This window comes from Podarcis pityusensis (genome assembly GCF_964106645.2).
Source record: "Podarcis pityusensis genome assembly, chromosome: 5".
Lineage (NCBI taxonomy): Eukaryota > Metazoa > Chordata > Lepidosauria > Squamata > Lacertidae > Podarcis > Podarcis pityusensis.
This window is the reverse complement of record NC_138032.1, coordinates 68669869-68691043: the sequence shown is the minus strand read 5'-3', so window position 1 is coordinate 68691043 and position 21175 is coordinate 68669869. Positions and strand designations below refer to the sequence as shown.

At 40.4% G+C, this 21175-nt stretch overlaps 1 protein-coding gene and 1 long non-coding RNA gene across 7 annotated transcripts; both read left to right on the top strand.

The window, feature by feature from the left end:
- Nucleotides 1–13: 13 nt before the first annotated feature.
- FAM149B1 (family with sequence similarity 149 member B1) lies at nucleotides 14–20790 on the top strand. Of its 5 annotated transcripts, none has more exons than XM_081004672.1 (16): nucleotides 15–198; nucleotides 1637–1732; nucleotides 2690–2822; nucleotides 4989–5131; nucleotides 5605–5724; nucleotides 7040–7210; nucleotides 8292–8479; nucleotides 8904–9037; nucleotides 9547–9600; nucleotides 10939–11051; nucleotides 11754–11978; nucleotides 16468–16585; nucleotides 17074–17199; nucleotides 18190–18271; nucleotides 18375–18509; nucleotides 19784–20790. In XM_081004672.1, exons 1-16 carry the CDS (start codon nucleotides 149–151, stop codon nucleotides 19849–19851), a joined length of 1956 nt encoding a protein of 651 aa, XP_080860798.1. In that variant the 5' UTR covers nucleotides 15–148; the 3' UTR covers nucleotides 19852–20790. The 5 variants fall into 5 exon arrangements, with proteins under 5 accessions (XP_080860800.1, XP_080860798.1, XP_080860797.1 ...); XM_081004671.1 differs by having other exon boundaries at nucleotides 19781–20790; XM_081004674.1 differs by lacking the exon at nucleotides 19784–20790 and having other exon boundaries at nucleotides 14–198; nucleotides 18344–18459.
- LOC308476845 lies at nucleotides 11985–15258 on the top strand. Of its 2 annotated transcripts, none has more exons than XR_013986130.1 (2): nucleotides 11985–13572; nucleotides 15054–15258. It is a non-coding gene; the product is annotated as an uncharacterized lncRNA (long non-coding RNA). The 2 variants fall into 2 exon arrangements; XR_013986131.1 differs by having other exon boundaries at nucleotides 11985–13575.
- Nucleotides 20791–21175: the final 385 nt, after the last annotated feature.

Genomic DNA, 21175 nt, shown 5'->3' with positions numbered 1-21175 from the left:
CACCACCACCACCACAGAGTGGAGGCTTCCGCTGGCCTAGAGCGGACCGGAAGGGCAGGCGGGGCGGGGCGTCGCCATGGCGGCCGAGGGCCGAGGCGGCCAGCCGGCAGCGCCGACAGGGACCGAGATGCAGCGCTGAGGCGGGAGGATGATCTCGCGATACACACGGAAGCCGGTGGCCCCCGACGCCCAGGGGATGTGAGTGGCCTTTCCTTGCTGGCGTCGCGACCCTGAGGCGCCTTCCGTCCGGGCGGGGGACCCTTCCGACTCCCCGACGGCGACCCTGCCGCCGCGGCCTGGTGGGGCGTCCCGGAGGAGACGGAGGCCTCGGGAGGGGGCGGGTCCGGGCTGTATCTTTCCGGAGTGCCTCGGGGGAAAGCGGGCTCCCCTGACGGGATGCCCTCGAGCCCACCAAAACAGGCCCCTCCACGTGGAAAGCCGCCTTGCTGGAGAGAAAGGTCCCAGCCTAACTTTCACCCTGTTTTCTAGGCTCAGAGCAGGCATAGGCAAACCCGGCCCTCCAGATGTTTTGGGACTACAACTCCCATCATCCCTAGCTAACAGGACCAGTGGTCAGGGATGATGGGAATTGTAGTCCCAAAACATCTGGAGGGCTGAGTTTGCCTATCCGTGGCTTGAGTGTTGTTGTTTTTTTCATTGGTGGAGGAACAATCTGTCATACTAACCCACAGGAGTTGATTTACCACCTCCCTGAAAACCAAGGCTGAGATAACAGCGATATCAATAAAATCTTGCCACTGCTACCACCTGGGGCAGAGCTTCCCAAACTTTCTGCTTTGGAGACAGGCATCATTTCACAACACAGTAATTCAGCTTTACAGTGGTACCTTGGTTCTCAAAACTGGTAAATCCATTCCAGAAGTCTGTTCCAAAACCAAGGCGCGCTTTCCCATACAGTAGAAAGTAATGCAGAATGGATTAATCCGTTCCAGGCTTTGAAAAACAACCCCTAAAACAGCAATTTAACATGAATTTTACTATCTGATGAGACCATTGATCCATAAAATGAAAGCAATAAAGAAGGTACTGTAGTCACACAATCAGTCAGTACCTGAACTGGGTTCCACACAGTCACAAAAACAAAACAAAAAAGCCGCAAAGCAAAAACACAAAATAAATAGCAAAAACAGATAGACCTCAGTGTAACACTCAAATTGTCAGTGTAATGCTCAAAATGGAAGTGTGGCCCTCAAAGCAGAAGTGTAACGTGCTACAGAACCAATCAATGTCATACGAAAACCTTTTGCGTTCTTCTGGTGTGACAGGCTTGAATGTATATTTTAAAAACTTAACATATTTATGTTAATAAGAAACAGTTCCCAACAATTTTTAATGCTGATTGCTTGTTGGTAAGAAGACGTTAAAGTCACTGTTAGAGGCTGTAATTTATTTCCACTGAAGGTAAACGGAGTTTCCGTGCGCTGCTCTGGTTCGCCATAAGCGGCTTAGTCATGCTGGCCACATGACCCGGAGGCTGTACGCCGGCTCTCTTGGCCAATAAAGTGAGATGAGCGCTGCAACCCCAGAGTTGGACACGACTGGACCTAATGGTCAGGGGTCCCTTTACCTTTACTTGAATCACATTTTTACTTTTCTTCCCCCGCTCTTTTTTTAGCCGAGGACTTACAAAAAGTTCCTTAGAACATCATCCCCTGCCAGACTCACTGGATGACAGTTATCCATCTACTGAAAGTCAGGAAGACATTTCAAGGTATTCAGATAGTGTAAATATTTGTGGGGGGAGGTTTGTGAGAAGAGGTTGGAAAATACATTTCTGTTGACTGCTTTCATTTTTCATTCCTATGGCTATTTCCCCCTCCACTTTTAGTAGGTCTGGGACACTTGTTAAACATCCAGTCAAATAGTGACTGTCTGTTGTTTGGTCATGGTCAAATGTTAATCCTATGAAGCCAGCAATGCCTTTTTGGAAAGGCGTAACCTATTGCTTTAATTTGCAACATGGTGTCATCAGATACCAAAGGCAAGAGATAGTCTTTCTCTCTCCTTTTTTTAATTACAAACTTTATTGAAAATAAATAAAGTCATTCTTTTTTCCAGTGCTCTAGAATGGGGACATGGTAATACACGGAAACCCCATTTAAGAAGAGGCACCAATTTTCTTGCAGTAGATCATAGCTGCTTTTAAAAACAAGTCTTTATTTTCTAGTTGATATGCATGTTTCATTTTTAGTTGTATAATTGCAACTTGGGGCTCCAGAATAACAAAAAACAACATCAACTGTTCTTAAGTATTGTTCACGTACATTGATGTTTAAATAATGTTGTTAGAAACAATATAATGTGATTTCATTGTTACCAATTTTCATTTCATGATGTTTATATAATATTGTTAGTTACAATATAATTTGATTTCATTGTTACTAAACTTCATTTGGTGGTGTAACTTTAGCTTCCTTCTTCAGTCCAGTAGTAATAAATTGGACTAAAACATATTTTATCGTTAGCAGAACTTCATATGTGTGTCTATTTTATGGTACCTTTAACGTGTATCCACAGAATTACATTATTTGAAAGATATCTTCCCCACTAGAATCTAAACTGTTCCCCATATACTTCCTATTCACTTTGGAAAGCTTAACTCATATGACTTTTCTTATATTAAGATTCCCTTTCTCTCTTCTCTCTCCACTCTCCCTGTACATTTTAGTGAGTCTGAAAGTACAAAAGATTCAAACTACCAATCTGTCACTTCAGTAGACGATGGAAACTCATGGTCAGCTAGTCAGAGCTTCACAGGCACATCTACAGAAGACAGCTCAGTCTTTTCTTGGGGCTATGATGTGAGTAGATTATAATCCTTCAGTTAAAATGAGAATAATCCTTTGAAAAATATTATTGATAAGTTTAGACCTCTGTCCTTCACATAATTTCGCACATTGGTCCTAACAAATACTCTTATGAGTCAGTAGGCAGGCCGGTACAAGCTTTGACATATTTCAGTTACACTCATGCACAAGTTAAAACAGTACAACGCATCATCAGAGATCTACAACCTCTCCTGGACAATGACAGTTCTCTTTCTCAAGCTCTGGGAGGAAGACCTTTCATTGCCTACAGACAGCCACCCAATCTTAAACAACTCCTAACCCACAATAATACTACAACCAGACTTAACACGGACACTGGCACCAGAGCCTGCAATAAACCCAGATGCCAACTTTGCTGCCACATACACCCGGACAACACCATTACTGGCCCCAACAACATCACACATACCATCTCGGGACTATTCAGTTGCTCATCATCTAACATTGTGTATGGCATCAAATGCCAACAGTGTCCTTCAGCTCTCTATATTGGACAAACAGGCCAAACCTTACGCCAAAGAATAAATGGACATAAATCTGACATCAAGAATCACAAAACAGAGAAACCAGTAGGAGAACACTTCAATCTCCCAGGACATTCTATACAAGATCTCAAAGTAGCTGTTTTACTACAAAGGAATTTCAGAAATAGACTGGAAAGAGAAGCTGCTGAATTGCAACTCATTACCAAACTTAAAACCATGGAGAGACCTGGTTTGAACAAAGACATTGGATTCTTATCCCATTATACATGACTAAGCCATTTCTCACCTTCTCACCCCTTGCCTTTTCCTGTAAGACCTATTACAGTCGTTAAGAGTCGTCAGCAGGCTCATCTCAGCTATCTGCCAATCTCCCATTCCTACCACCCTTCTGAGTAATACCCCTCCCCACCTTCTCACTATATAGAAGGATCTGGCAACTTCTGTTTCAGTGTATCTGAAGAAGTGTGCTTGCACACGAAAGCTCATACCAAGAACTAACTTAGTTGGTCTTAAAGGTGCTACTGGAAGGATTTTTTTTATTTTGACTCATGCACATGTTTTTTTTGCAGTGAATGCTGCAAAAATATTGTAGTCCTAATAGAGTTGTGTGTATTCATTCTTGGAAGTTGGTTCAGAATTCAGCATCCTTAAGAACAGTCTTTATCTTAAAAATATTTGCACGTTTCAGAGTCCAATAACTTTAGGTTTCTGATAAAAATTATTATTGTAGTTCCTCTTTAGAAGTCAGTGACCCTGTTTTGGATAATTTAACAAACAAGATCCTTCGAAAATTAGAATTGCAATCTGGCGCATTGTTTCAAATACTTAAATCATCTTATTACCTGGATTGCACCTGGGGCTCAAGAACTCCATCTCTTATCTGATCCTTCCCCATTCCTCCCTCTTCTGCTCTTCATCTTTGTTAGTTTTGTTATTGTATTGCCGATTAAAATGTAAAAAGTTTCTTGCAAATCAATCAGTAAAACTTTCATGGCTTAGGACAATACTCAAGTCTGACATATTACTATTTTAAATAGACCTTGGAAACAAATGACATTCAAATTTAAGCCATCCTGATAAGATTCTAGAAGACTTGGGTCCCATCCTATAGCAATGGACTTGGTGCAGCCCCATTCCCTTTTGGCCTTGAACTACATTTTGAGTTGTATTAGCAATTCTTCATTCAGCTTACTCATTTATTCTTTCCTAGTGGGCCCTGCAACAAAGAGTGCTTCTATTCAGTGTGTCAGTCATAACATCCCAATATCTTTGTTTATGTATTTATTTTTTAAAAATAGATAGATATTCCATTGTTTCTCCCTCCTAGGTTTCCTTAGGGAAAAACACACTCTTAGCACACAGTCAGTATTCTCTGGCCACTGAGCATATGACCTGGATTTAAAGCTTTGAGTATCCCCCGAGGACCCTTTAACCCTTCAGGTGTGGTGCCTGGAGGAGGCATGGTGAAAAATGAATTATAAATCCCCCCATCTCTTCTCATGCGAGTGTGTGCTACAAGGTTAATTTTATATTTGCTTTACGAAGAAAGTCCTGAGTATCCTGCTAAATTGTGAAACTAGCTAGTTAGTCCACATAATACCCCAAAGATGTAATTTTGTTTCCTATTTTTATTTCTTCCCTAATTTCTCTTCAGGAATTTGATAAAGCTGCCACGCGGCAAGTACAACAAATATTTAGATATATTGATGAGCTCTTGTATGAACAGAAAACAAGCATGTATGTTGAAGGCCTAGAGGAGGAGTGCCAACAATGGATGTCAAGCTTTCCCCATCTCAGGTATTTTCATGATGTGTTAGTGATGTATTTCACAGTACTAGAAAACAGCACAAAGCTGTACTTTTCAGCTTCTTCACGACTGCTGTAGAGGCTCAGTTTTTGTTCTAAATGTGCCGCCCTCTCTGCTCTTGTTCCTGAGTGAATCATTATGGACCAACACAGTGGCTGATTCCGCTGTTTCTTTCCAAATCTCTTCTTTGATGCTGAATGACTCAACTGTAAGAAGTGCTTTGTTGGAACATACTAACATAATGTTGCAGGAGATGATAATTTTATCTTGATGTTGCAAAGTAAGTGCTCTTCAAGAGTAGTTGTTGCTTGCACCTTCCTTCCCTCACAAGTAAATTCCTTCCTTGAGTTGTAGGTTTTGTATACCTGCTGAATGCTTTAGGTCTTATTTTGTGGATTAGGCATACTTTGCCAGTTTCTCCAAAGCCATTTGTAATTTTAAAAATAATTCTCTTTAATATCAGGATTGTAGGGAAACAGGTAGTGATTCCCACAGACGAAGGTTATGGCTGGTACTTGAGTTCAACTTGCAGCACCTTAGGTTCATCAGATATGACCCCATCACTAGAGAAAGATCCGAGTGAGTAAGTATCAGTGATCTCTAATTCTGCAGAAGTGTTCCATTATCAATGAATGATTGGCAGAGCAAACCTACTGGGGCAAGGTATGGGGAATGTTTGTGGTGGATTAACTGCCAAATACAAAGCCCTGCTGAGCTTTCCCCTTTTGAGCTTTTTTTTTTTTAAAGCTCCCCACCCCACATTTTGCATCAAGGAGGCCTCGGGGAGGTGGACCTCATGCCCCACTCATGAAGCTTCTGTGAAGAGGGAAACCTGCTAAATCCTATCACCCTTTGAATGCTTTCCCCTCGCCCCGCCCCTGCAGGACCATGGGATTGCACTTTAGGACTGCAGTCTATACACTTTACCTTATATACTTTTACACTTATATGCATACATGGGATTGCACTGTCAGCTGCTGTCAAATGAAGCATAAAATGACTTTAAAAAAATAGCATCACTATAACCACCTTATTTTCATTGGAAGAAGAAATTAGTCTTCTTTGTAACTATTTTTGTTTATGAAATGTATTTGCCGTTCAGAACAAACCATGCTTTTTGAATGTAGCTATAGCATCAGTAATATATTGCAAGCAGCGTTAATACATTTCAGATATTGTCCACATGCCTAGCAAACACTGGTGGAATTGGCTAGGATTCAAAGAAGTGAGCAAATGGATACTTTACTATTGTTTCCTTAGACATCTGCCCTCCATGCCATATGGCAAACTGTTTCTGAAACTTGGTGAGCTTCAGTAGCTGTTTATGATATCATATAGGATTCGTCATTTCAAAGGGGGGGGGTTTAGTAAGGATAGCTTGTATGGTATTGGTAGGATGGTAGTTGATCCCATGTCAGAAGGTGATCACATACCAAGTATAATAAAGGAATTAAATGAATGTCTAAACAATCTTAGCATTCTACTGCTAGTTGTACTAGCTCCTACAATGTCAGAGGGCTCATAAGCTAATTTCTCCACAACTACTTTCTGGAATATTTAAGAAAACTGTTTCTGAGATTATTTATTTACTCTTAGTGCTTAAAAAGAAGAGAGTGGGTATAATTGCATTCAGGATAATTAGGTCTGTCTTTTGGGTTTGTTGTCTAAAATGAAATAAGTCAACTCAAAAGCCTAACATCATCATCATCATTATTATTAAAACTGAATAATTTTTCCAGCTTTCATTTTATGGTTGGGTTTTGATATTTGTCCATTGCTGTTGGGAGAGCTTAAGAGCCTCCATGGGTGAGTGGGAAAATCTGCCCATGTCACCAATACCATAACTGTACCATTGAGATATAAAAGTAATCCTTCTTGTTTACTGCCATTTTTTTCAGGTTTAGTATTTTGGGCAAAAAGGTTCCTCTTTCTGTTACTCCTATATGTAAAGAAGACAACATTTCAGAACCACCTGAATTGTGTTTATTGGAGAGTGAAGAAGGAGACGGTGGAGTGATTGTCTCTGAAGGTGTAATGGAGGAATATTTAGCATTTGATCGCAGAGATGTGTAGGTATTGAATATTTGTTTAACCTAGTCTGCACTGATATTTGCTCCTAGTGACTTGGAATTAATTGCTAAAATGTAATTTGTTCCTAACAGTAGAAAATAATAAATCACACAGTGATTTTGTTGTTGTTGTTGTTGTTCCACTGAAATAATACCGTAGTTTTGTAAATCCTCGTCGGTGGTGCCACACTATAGATTTGGTGATTGTCTCACTAAATAGCTGTTGAGTTTAAAATTGCAACTTTATTCCTCACCAGCATCATGATGTTGTTCTTAATGCTGATTATCATGCAATGCATATAGTACTAGGTGGGCAAGTTGCTGAATGGCAGAGGACACACTGGAAACTTGTGAGCCAAAGGACCTGAACTCAAACTGCACATTTTATTTATGTCTCATTTGAATAAAATGTCTATTAACATGGTAGATCCAATGCCGTTTTACTAGCATAACTAGTGGAAATGTAGTGCTTGCTATTTATGATTCACAAAGTTCCAAAAAATAATAATAATATGTGCATAGAGTTTTTCAGCCACTGGACTGACAGTTATTCATCTTTACTGTAGTATTTCCTTCTAGCTGTCTTGATTGTTTGTCTTTGGAATGGAGGTAGGGAGTGTTAATTCTGTGATCCAGTCATGACCACTGAGTCCTGTGCCAAATCCTGGCTAGTCATTGAATCCCTCAAAGTTTTCAGTTGCTCAGCAGGAACCCATTGTGATGGGGAGTATATTAATTTCAGTGGGTCTGCTCTGAGTAAAACTTTGTTGACTACCACTCTTAAGGGCAGGAGTCACCTAACCATCTCTGTCAGCAGAAGCCCTGTGCAAGGACTTTCACAACAGGTTTTCCTCTCCCCACCTCTTAGGGTCATTGGGAAAGCCCCCCAGAGCAGTGGCGGGGGAGGGGGGCTCATTCCATCTGGTAAGCTGCAGGGATTGCTCAGACAGAATAATTAGAAGAGTTCAGCATTGAATTCCACCCATCAGCTCTAAATTTGTCAGGTAGGCACAAAGTCACTTCTGGCTTTGATTATATAAAATTAAAACAGAACTGTAACATTATCTTGTTTCATTCAAAGGGAAGAAGAGTTGCATGATTGGAAAATGGGTCTCTCACCTGACAGACGGAAATTAGGTTTCCCTCCTATCTCGCCATCCTACTGCATGAGAGATGCTGTCCTTTCCTATGTGTTTGATGATGTCTGGAGTGAAGTCTTGGGCCATATGGAGCAATTAATCTGTAGACACTGGGAAGGGTCAGTCTCAGGTAAGTTTCAAGGCTAACATGCAGTGGATATCATTCTCCAAAGTTTTCCCTGCTCACTTCAAAATGTAGTGTTAAATACTTAGCAAGCTATATTCCGCCCCCACCCCCCTGCCGAAATACGCCTTATGCCTAGAAACAGTTTCAGTCCAGTGAGTCATAGTTGAAGACTCTTGCAGTTTGCTATAAATTGCATTGGGAAGTCTTATCCTGTGTGGATTTTAATGACCAGATATTTTGGTCCACTGACATGCATTGAACTCCATGTATTCTAGCTCTTTTAAATGTCTCTGATTAAAATCAAAAGAGTATGAAGCCCATTTATGTACTTTTCAAGGAGATAAAAGCCACCTTTCTTAAAATTTTGCTTTATAAGAATCCAAATTGAACAGTGCATAGTGATTTATGTTTGTCCTATTTCTGGTAGATGATGAGAAGAATGTCATAACTGTTGAAACAAACCGGACAGATTCAGGAAGTCCTTTTATGCAGTTTGAGCCTTTGCCTCTGTTATTACCTCGAATGCCGCAAACTAAGATGCCCTCCATCCCTTCAAATCTGGTAAGTTTAAGAAGACAGATCAGGTTGAGACGGTGTTTAGGCAAGGAAATTCATCGTGTTAACTTGCCTGAAAATTAGACATTGCAATGGCTTGACTATATCTGTCCTTGCAAAACTTTCACTTTATCACGTACTGTCACAACTCTTAAAATTCTATCTAACTTATTTTGAAAATATTTTCCTTCTTTGCGCTTTGATGAAATAAGAGGTATCCAGAGTTAGAGGACTGGTATGGGAGATACCAACTCAATCATTACCCAGCTTAGTTGGCAACAGAGAGCACTCTTATTTTGCTGCTTGGCTGTATAAAGCATCTCTGTTAATTACCTTTGTTTTTTAAAATGTGTACTAGTTCTTGCTCTGCATACTCTCCATAATAAAGATAAGAACCCAAGGTTTAACTAGTGTTTGATCCATTTTAACTCGGTTTCTTTCCTTTTTTATTTTCCCCCTTTCACTTCCCTGTATAATCCTCTGTCTTCCTCATGTATACCTTATTGTATGCATAGTACTCAAAACACCGATGTGTCCGCAAAAGCAAAAAGAAGAGAAAAACACCGGAAGTATGTATGATGCAGGGGGTATAGCTCTTTTCTTTCTCCTACCAGTGTAATATGGCGGGTGGATGATGATGATGATGATTTTGCGTTTTCCCAGATAATGCAGAACTATTTTGAGTCAAAATTCATTACCACAGAAGTATTGTACATTAATTTCAGCAGAACTTACTTCCAAATTAGACAGCTTTGGGTCACACTGTTTCTTGGATTCCTTTGTTATTAAGGAAGCAATGGGACATATGATGCAGTGTCTGGGGAAGGGAGAACCTCATTCACTAGTTTGTTAAGCAATTTAGTCAAACATTAATAATATCCCATCTTAGCAAGTTTAGGCTGATCCTGAATAAATTCAGTAACAAACGGCAATGAGATTTGTGCTTACATTTTTTTAGGATTATAGATTTGGCACCCCAGTACTAAGGACTTTTCCTAGTCCCCCTTTTGACCTTTCAAAAACCTACTCCTAAAGGTCAGCTAACTCTAGAGTGGTATTATTTTGCATTGGATGTTATAAGTGAGGGAAGGCTGCAGCGAGCTATGACAGACACTGTGTCTTTTCAGTACAGAAGCTGCTGTAACCAGATATACTTTAGGTGAGAAAATTCTTACAAGGCTGGGGGAGGCCTGCCACAAAGAAGGGGGGATTAAGGGACCATGCCCTTTCTCTTAACCTGATAAGAGAGGTGGTTGTAAAACACAGTAAGCCCAGCTGACTTACTGATGCTCAAGTTTGATTTCTCTGCCGTTGGGTCGGGATGTGGCTACCAATATGTGCAGCAGGGACCAGTTCAGCAGTTGAGAACAGCAAGTGCCCCCTCTCCCTGTTTCCTAAGATTTACCTCAAGATAATGCATGCTTTGTCAGCAATGAGAATTTCAGCAGTCGTACACGTGTAGCTGGTGACAAGGGCCACTGAAATCAATCTATCATGCAGTCATGCAGGTGTACAAGGACTGAGTAGTTAGTTGGTAGCATATACACAAAGTAGAAATCTAACTATGTTTGTTTATGCGTGTGACGTAAACATTCTTTTCTCTGCTGAAAGTATTTCATCCAGATTAATTTATGCTAAGCTTAAACAATTTAATTATCTTGGTTACGAAGCCATGTTATATAATAAATAGTGTGTAATTTAAAACGATATAAGAACTGCTTATAAGACCATTAATGCCTTGTTACGTGTTACTTATGAACAAATTGAGGGTATGCACTGCTTTTCTTGAGTCCATTGACATTTACTCTTTTCCAATCCTTTTTTCAGTAAGAGCCGAGATTGGAAATTAACAAATGCATATCTTTCATTTAATGCTGAGGGCAAATTTAATTTCTTGTAACCTGCAGGCAAATCTCTCACAAGGAACGAGCGGTGGTCCACAACGTAATTTGAATGGTTTGATGGTTATTCATGGGATCCCCTTACACCAAAGGAACTTGCCTCTGATGGATAAAATATTGTAAGAGTAGCCATCTTTTATTTGTTGTGTATGAAAGCTGCCCTGCGAGTTAGAGATAAAAGGAAGCAGTAGTGTTGGGATTCAAGTTTTTCTAAGTTTATATTGACTTTTAAACTCCTTCTTCCTCTGTGCACCCACAGCTGTGGAGGAACCATTGAATGCTTCTACTCTAGTCCATTTTGGCTTGTCTAAAACTGAGCTAGGCTAAAGAACAAACTAGCTCAGGTTACTATCAAAACCCCCACATAGAAATCAATTACACCTCTCAACATGCAGAAGATGTAAAATTCATACTTAATATGCTAGTGGATTTGCTCAGTCTAGTGGCTCCTGCAGCACAATAGGTTTTTAGCATCCCCTTTTCATTGAAATGCAAATGCTAAGGGTAATAATGTTAGGATGGAATCTGTTTTCCTTGCACATGTTTAAAAACTCATTTTATACTGTGCCTTTCTTCTGTCATGGAGCCAAAGGTGGTGGACTTGTGGTTCACACACCCAGGCATGAACTGAACCTGCTTAGCTTTGACCTCATGTGCCTTCAGACCATCTTACCGGGATACACATGGGCTTTATAGAGCAGAATAGCTGTGCAGTAGCTGCCTCTGTAGTGGTATTGTGCCTCGTTAATTGATGCGGATGGTGCAAGATCAGTTTATGAATATTTCATTTTGCCTCTATGCTTTCCCCCACTTGGTGCCAGAGACTTGGATGACAGATTGCTTATGAGGCCAGGCTCCACTTCTATCCTGTCAACCAGAGCTCGGCCAAATCGCCCACTTGAGCTCAGTACATCTTCTCTGTCCTATTCTGCACAGTCTGCTAGAAGGCGCAACCCTCCACCACGTACTCTGCACCCCATCAACACGAGCCATTCTCGCTCAGGGACACCGAGATCCATGGAGGATGTCATCAGGGGAACACGGCTGTAGGTTGATACGTACTTCTGGCTTAAATCTCTGCCTTTTGAAATGTTCAGCGTGACAGGATCAGATCTTATGGAAGTCGAGGGTGGGGTGGGTGAAACAGGCAGTCGGATAACTAATATTTGTTATCTAATCTGTTCTGTTTTGCAAAAGGAGACACTAGACACTGCCTGTGAAAATTGTGACTATGTTCTGAGCTGTTCTTTTGTAAGATTTCATGTATGAGCTGAAGCCTTTCCTGGTTATCACTTTATTTGTGCAGTTATTATTTGATGTTGGGACGGGGGAGGTGCTGTGGTGTAAACCACTGAGCCTTGGGCTTGCCAATTGGAAGGTCGGCGGTTCAAATCCCCACAACGGAGTGAGCTCCCGTTGTTCGGTCCCAGCTCCTGCCAACCTAGCAGTTCGAAAGCACGTCAAAGTGCAAGTAGATAAATAGGTACCACTCCGGCAGGAATGTAAATGCCGTTTTCGTGCGCTGCTCTGGTTTCACCAGAAGCAGCTTAGTCATGCTGGCCAAATGACCTGGAAAAACTGTCTGCAGACAAACGTCAGCTCCCTCGGCCAGTAAAGCGAGATGAGTGCCGCAACCCCAGAGTCATTCTCGACTGGGCTTAACTGTCAGGGGTCCTTTACCTTTACCTTTTTATTATTTGATGATGTAGAGAATCAAAACATCCGCTTCTCCAGCTTATACCTCTTCTGTAGGGAATCACCATTTCCCTATCACCCAAGTCACGATAGACTGTTGCAAGGAAAATGCAGACTTTCTCCAGCAATAGAGTACAGTGGTACCTTGGTTCTCAAACTTAATCCGTTTTGGGAGTCTGTTCGACTCCCGAAACTGTTCAAAAACCAAGGCGCGGCTTCCGATTGTCTGCAGGAGCTTCCTGCACTCAATTGGAAACCTCCTTTTGGACATTCAGCTTCTGAAAAACATTCAAAAACAAGAACATTTACTTCTGGGTTTGCGGAGTTTTGGAGCCGATTTATTCGACTACTAAGCCGATTGGGAACCAAGGTACCACTGTACTACATAAAATGTGGCTGCTTATTATAGCCATCTGAAAGATAGTGCCCATTATATCTTTAGTGCTGGGCAACACAATTCCCCTTCCGATCCAGTTCTTCACATCTGTGCTATTTTATGATCTGCTATTTTTGAGGTAAAGCATTTCACCATTGTACTGCTCAAGAGCAGGAATGTTTATGAAATCCTTTAAAATAAGGACAAGAAGGGTAACTATTGAGTGGAACCTCTACTTTACATAAGCCTTTAAAATGTATTCTTCTTTAAAAACACAAAGGTTTGTGGAGGCTCTGTTCCTCTGGGGCATGGTACATTTTTCAAAAGCCGCAGAGGGACCTTTATTTATTAAATTTATATATCCTACCCTTCCTCCCAAAGGAGCCCAGGAACAGCACTTCCACCTCCAGAGCGAGTTTATCCTGCATGCATTGCATGTGGATAGCCACACTATGCCATTAATGCTGAATGAGGACTAGCACTAGTATACCATTAAGAACAGAATCTGCAATAGTTTCAGTTCTTTGTAAACACATATTTGATTCTCTCTCCGCAGTCCTTCTGTTCTTGTTGTTTACTTGGAAGTTTTTTTTTTCTTTTCATTTTTACGTGTGACCTATTTTTTTTTAATTAGTATTTATTACTTTTCCAACAATTTAAACACTACAGAAACAATACAATACAAAAACACTACATAACATAAACACATTAAACTAACAAAACAAAACAAAAACAGTTTAAAATAAATCAAACAATTTCAATATCTTATCTTTCATTCACTTATTTCCACGACCTCCTCACACCTCCCTTTTTGTATTCCACTTCAGTTAATTGTTTCAGCAGTTTTTTTCCATCTTCCTCTGTTTTCTATCCTATAATTATCTTAACACATTCTAACCTTATTTTTTCCTTTAATACTCTATTAATCTATTTATACTTAATTCCTTATAACATTTCTACTAAAGCCATATAATTTCATTCCAACATTTTTCTAACATTCATTAATTTTACAATATTTCTGTAAATAGTCTTTAAACTTTTTCCAGTCTTCTTCCACCAACTCTTCTCCCTGGTCTCGGATTCTGCCAGTCATTTCCGTCAATTCCATATAGTCCATCAACTTCATCTGCCATTCTTCCCGGGTGGGTAAATCTTGTGTCTTCCAATACTTCGCGTTAAGTATTCTTGCTGCTGTTGTTGCATACATAAAAAAGGTTCTATCCTTCTTTGGCACCAATTGGCCGACCATGCCCAGGAGAAAGGCCTCTGCTTTCTTCAAGCAGGTATATTTAAGTACCTTTTTCATTTCATTATAAATCATCTCTCAGTATGTCTTCATCCTTGGGCATGTCCACCAAAGGTGAAAGAATGTACCTTCAGTCTCATTACATTTCCAACATTTATTGTCGGGCAAATGGTAGATTTTTGCAAGCTTGACTGGTGTCATGTACCACCTATAAATCATTTTCATTAAATTTTCTCTTAAGGCATTACATGCCGTGAATTTCATACCTGTGGTCCATAACTGTTCCCAGTCAGCCATCATTATATTATGTCCAACATCCTGTGCCCATTTAATCATAGCTGATTTCACCGTTTCATCCTGAGTGTTCCATTTCAACAGCAAGTTATACATTCTTGACAAATTCTTGATTTTTGGATCTAACAGTTCTGTTTCCAATTTTGATTTTTCCACCTGGAAACCAACTTTTTTGTCTAAATTGTATGCCTCCATTATTTGGTAATAATGGAGCCAATCTCGCACTTTATTTTTCAATTTTTCAAAACTCTGCAATTTTAGTCTGTCTCCATCTTGTTCCAGAATTTCCCAATATTTCGGCCATTTGGCCTCCATATTGAGTTTTTTCTGTGCCTTCGCTTCCATTGGTGACACCCATCTTGGGGTTTTCTTTTCTAGCAAATCTTTATATCTTATCCAAACATTAAACAATGCTTTTCTAACTATATGATTTTTAAACGCTTTATGTACTTTTACCTTATCGTACCACAGATATGCATGCCAGCCAAATGCATTATTGAAACCTACTAGGTTTACTTGGAAGTTTAGAGTTTTGTCTCTTCGGGAAATTTCCCCTCGCCCCCTTTTATGGTAGCAGATAAGTTTAGAGTTGCATCGTGCTCCCTTGGCTGTTGGCTTTTAGTCTTTGTTTCGCTGTGTTCTTTGATTTTGTGAAGCTGTTTTATTTGTTCATTGCTCAAAGAACATTGTTACAGAGTGGCTCATAAATATAATGGACAAATATTACAGAAGCTCTGTCACAGAGGGGTGCTTGCTGAGCAGTGAGAGGGCCAAGTTATAGGCAGAACAAGGATTTCCTTTGAGTCCAGTATAAAATTGAGAGGCAGTATAGCAGTGCTGAAAGAGATTGGCTACTTGAGCTTGGACCAGTTGCAGCTACTGTGTATTTTCCATTCTACAGCCCCAGGTAGAGAGCCCTGCAGTATTCATCCCACAAGGTAACCAAGGTATAGACCTAGAAGAAGTAAATGTGACCACAGTTGAAACTTGGACACAAGATGGATTGGTCCCAAAGTGTGCCCCACCTACACAATCAATGGACAGGTGCTGACAACTAAAGAGGTTGATACAGAATCTGCAAAAAGCTTCCCTTTGCCCTCAAGCATCTGTCTTACTTGAGTTGAGTTTAACACAACTTGTCTCATCCATTTCAGTCATATATCAAGATGCATATTATGTCAGACACTTAGCTTCACTGTGTGATGATATCTGCTTCAGATGCTAGTAAAAGCCTGCCTTGTTCCATTGGTATGTTTCTTGTATTTCAGCTCACACATATCACTCTCTTCTCTCGTGATTGAATAATGGATGGCAAGCGAGTATTTTGCCTCAATCCATTCCTGAAGTCTAAGCCTTTGATAAGACTTATTAGGCTATCATTGCAGATACATGTTAAGCTTGAGGCAAATCCGTCCGTTAGGTCACGTTGGCCATTGATTTTTAGAGGTAAAAGAGAAGCAGCGTTTTGAAAGGACTCAACAAGGAAGGCATTTCATAGACTGAAAGCAGTCCTGAAATTGTGTTGCAGTTAATTGCGATGAAATAATTTAAATAAATCAGCTTTGAAGGGTGCCAGGTTACCTGTGGAAGACAGTTATTTTCCTCCTTTAGCCTTAAACTAGGAAAAGTGTTGAAGCTTGAAATAGCTGCAATCACTTTGTATTCCTCACTGGTGATGGTTCAGTATTGGAGAGAAATGTCTACAAAATGCATGCCGATTCCTCCATTTCTCATCTCTGCTGGAGTTTCTCCCACGTGGAGCTCACCATTTAAGCCACAATCTCATCGACTCTCCACACTGAAACCCAGTATTTTTCATCAACTTGCATGGACACTTCTTTTTGTTATTTACCTTGAATTCACATCAGTCTTGTAATTTCCAGTGCAAATGTCGTTTTTAGTAATTGTCATTGGTCTTTTCCAGGTCCACTGCAAATGAGCAACTGTCATCACCTTCCCCAATGCCACTGAGCAGAAATAACCTTCTGCCTCCAATTAGTACTGTAGATATAGCAGATCATTTGGGATCTCAAAAGCAAATGGTAAGCCACCTCTTCTGTTGAAACAATTCTGGTCTTAGAATGACAGGGGATTCTTCAAGCCTCGCCTTGTGGTCCTTACTGTAAGATAGTAAGAATCGGTTTTTGTTTTGTTTTGTTTGAATGAATGTTTATGATTTACAAGAGAATATTATAAAAATAATTGTTGTGCGTTTTTTAAAACTAAAACCCACACCAACCATCAAAGCAACTATTAATTCTTAAGTAGTTATATCTAATTTCTGGGTTGTGAGTGATCTGTTTTTACTTCTTGAGACTATCAACCTTGAAGCAGAATGCTTCATGCAGTGTGTTTACCAGGAGAGTGAAAAGGTTCGTCTCTCTCTGTTATTCATCAGATTAATCAACTGCACCACTGTCTGTTACTGCCTTAATGCAGAGGGTGTGATACCAATATTTCCAAGCTTTTGCATTTCTTTTAGTGTAAATTTGTATCTAAAACCCATGGCTTTTTTCTCTTCACCATGCAGAAATCTCGGGGGAATGCTAGCCGGGCTCGCAGTGCAATAGCAGATGAAATTAACCATCAACCAGTGCATGAGAGGTTTTTATTACCTGATAGTTTCTCCAGGCCCAACACATCGCATGCATTTTGGGTAAGGTGTGTTCAAATTACATTCAAACCTGGAAAGAGTAGCTATTCATCTTGCCATTATCTGTGGCCAGTATCAAAATCCATAGGCCTATGCTTGCAGGTTTCCCTGTTATTTTAAGTGTGGGTACAAAATCCTTCGGCACTCAATGGTAGATTTTAAGGAAATGAATTAGGATCTGCACTGGTCCCTTCTAATTGTCCCAGGTTGCGTGGCTCCCACATGAATATTAATTAATTTATAGAACACCATTGCATGCATGTAACTTGACAAATTCCTATGACAAGGACTTCCCATCTAAAATAGGCAGAGGGAAACAAGAGGAAGCAAGGAATGGAAACATGGGTAGGTCGGCAGAGATAGAAAATGGGATTGCTTCAGTTCCATGTACCTTGGCTTAGTTTCAGGACTATGGGGGAGAAGGAAAAGAGTAACAAATATGTGTGTGTGTGTTTGTTTGTTTGTGTGTGTGTGTGTGTGTGTGTGTGTGTGTGACTGACTTCCCCCTGAGAATAGATAAGAGAGCCTTCAGAGTGGCTTTCAGATTCATGATAGTAGCTTTACACAATGATTACTCTCTGCCTCTCAGTATGTGGAAGCAGCAACATACCAGGACATTACACCCTCTCTCTCCATGCTTAAGTTACTTGAGATTTCGATAAACTTTATAGTGCAGAGAAGGAAGAGTAGATGGGGATGTGGAAAGAGTACAGCCTGTTCCCCATAAAGTGCTGCTCGGCTTTGGGGTAGGGAAGAAGCAGAGCTACAGGAGAACCAGACATGGGGAAGGATTGTGTGCTTTGAGTATTTTGATTTTGCAATAGCCTGATCCAAAACATGGTGCAATGGGTCAGTGCATCTGGTTGGTAGTGGCTGAAGTCTACCCAGGACCAGCTGGGGGCAGGATTCCTGCATTGTAGGGGGTTGGACTAATTGATCCTCAGGCTCCCTTTCAACTCTATGATTCTTTAACTTTTTTTTTTGCACTTTTAGCCAGACTCGCAGTATCGTCGCTCTTGCACTGTTATTGATTATGCTAATCAACCACGAAATAGTAAAGGATCTGCTGGCACAGGTACGTGCAAAGTGGAGCATGTATTGCTTAAAATGGCTTTGGTACGCTAACTATATTAATAGTATGCCACAGTTTAAGATTGAAATCTCGTATTACATTGCAGATGCTATAAATGTTGGAGTGATGGGAGTCAGTTTAGGGATATCCAGCTCTTCCTATATTAATTCCTTCCACCACCAGGCTCTTGGTAATTTTCTGAATGAGGACGAGGAGGACAAAGAAGACCAACCTCCGCTGGGTAAGAAGTAAGAGGCAACCGATGCCCTCTATTTGGTTGCAAATCATAAAATACTTAGCATTCTCTTTGAAGTTGTTGGCCATTTTGTCAAACGTGTAATTTTGCACCTGGAATAGTGCATTTAGGTTATATTCCTGTCGTTTCTGCTGTCGAGTATACAAACCAGGGTTCCAGCTATGTTCTTTCAGTCTAACCAAGTACCCATGGCACACGCCCTCATACATGACAGCCACGGAAGTCTTCCAGGTTCACACTTCTTCAGCCCTACAAATGTGAATTTCACATTCCAAATGTATATTAATAGACAGTACCTTTTAATTTGATAGCGGTAGCTTTGAATTGAGGCTGAAATTGATATAGGGCTTCCATGTCTTTTCAAATACTTGTATGGAAAGATGAAGCTTCTTCGATCACACCCCATGTGAAGGAGCTGTGCTTGCTGTTTTAAAGACACAGAAGTCTTGTTCTGTATTTTAATCCAGCAATATGAACCAAATTTAGGGCAGAGCATTGTTAATTTTCTTTTCCAATTGAGGTCTAGTACCTCCATTGCAGGAGTAGGGGGGTTGCTATTCTCCTGGTGACTTTGATGCCTTTTGGGTAATGTTGAGATTACATGGGGTGGACTGATGATGTGGCTATTTCCTGTGCCAGGCTCTCTGTACTGCTGAAGGATGTAATTACTGTCATTGGTCCCTCTCATCACAATGTTGTAAAGGAAGCCACATGAGAAATCCTGAAAAGCAACTGTACCCTTGTATAAAGTGGGCCTGAGAGCAAACTCAAATGGTACAGTCTTTTCACATGCCTGGGGCATCTTAGAATGCATCCCAGTCAAAATTTGTTTGGAAACGTACGTGTCATTGAGGGCCCCATATGCATTATGATGTACACTGGCACGAGAGGATCACACCACAAAAGCATGTGCTGTTCTGAATCATCAACAGGTTTATTGTGGCATGAACACTTGTGGTCATAATTTTGGGTTGTATCCAGTGATGTCCAGCAGGGTGGCACTTGTACAGTGGGACTTAGGTTTCCTCTCCTTCCCCAGCATGCCCCCCCAATCTCCCCTGGAGGGTCTCCCAACCCTCTGGAACTGATTTTGAGTGTGCATGGGGAGCTGGAGGGGACAGAAGAGGAAGTTCTGTTCTGCATTTGAAGGCCCCTGCACTAGCAAAGCTGCAGTGCTGGATACAGCCCATTACTGCATGCATGAAGTTTGCTTTTAGTACCGTTGCTTTCACAGCTTTTATCTGGTTTTTGCTCAGTAGGTCTTCAGTTACATGGCTCTGTGAGAACTCACAGCCGAGGTGGATCGAGAAGCAGACAGGGACTATAATGTTGTGGCAATAAACCATCTATTTCCAAGATGAGGGAATGCCTGTAGAAGCTTTTACAATCAGTATTCAACTGTAGCAATATCAAACCTGTTTACAGAAGAAGTCTTAAAACTTTCTTTACAAAACGTCTTATTTTTGTATTGACTTAAAACAAATGCCAAAGACTACAAGGTTCTCTCTTATTTTTGTTCCTGTAAATCAGCTATGGTATTCTGTTGGGTGCTGAAAGCATGTGTTCAAGAAATCTGCTAACCTCTAGTATTGTTAATGCAATCTATTACAAAGAATGTCTGCCTAAAGAATTGGATTCCTCTAGCAGTGATAATGTTGTAACACCAATTGACTTGCCAGTTATTGGCACTTGATGGCAATATATTTAGTAAAATTAAATAAGTGTGCTTGGGCACACTTCCAGTATTTTGTCTTAACTGTATAAAATGTTCTGAGTGCCAGTTGTTTGCATACATAGAAAAAGCTGCAGGTGATGATGTCTGAAAGGTGGCCAAGATTAAAACTTGGGAGTGCAACAGTTTTGTGTACTACCATCTATACTTTCAGTACATACTTTCCCTTGTTTAAAATGAAGCAAGATGTTTGGTACACACATAATGTACAGCAGGAAGGTTCAGTTTTAATGTTCTCTCATTGGGGAGAGAACACTTTGTTAAGATGGAAATATTTAGAAAAAGCATTGCCTACATTGAATGTTGCATTTAATGTCTGCTGTAATTTTAATGTAACATAAAAAAATAGTTCTAGGTCTTACTAGACAAAGTAAGTGCCAGATGACAATTGTATGAAGTTATGTAAATTAAAGATAGCTTTGCATTATATTCTAGATACCATGTGAAAGTTGTAAAAAACTGGTGGGAACAGATTCTAATTAAATTGTAATACGGAATAACTTTTATATACAAATAAAAAAATATTTTCTAAAATGCATTTGAATTGTTATTAAATCCCAATGGGTAGATCTTGGCTTTGAGAATGGTACAGTCAAGAGTAACTGACCCAAGCAAGCTTCATGGCACAGCAGGGATTTTAACTTGGATCTTCCCAGCATTAGTCCAATTCTATCACTATAGCTTCTGGCCCTGAAAAGTTTGTATGTATGTTCATAGTTATAGGCATAAGTGGCACACTGTTGGCAAGACATTTCATACCCGGAGCACACACTGTTTTTTCACTCACTGCATGAATATTGTCCTCTTGTTTTTTAAAGTCTGGGGGATATTCTCCACCATTCAGGCTGCCCCGCCTGCACAGTTAGAAGGCAGGACCAGCTTGCTAATTTGCTTCTACTGTTGGACGGACTCCCAGACC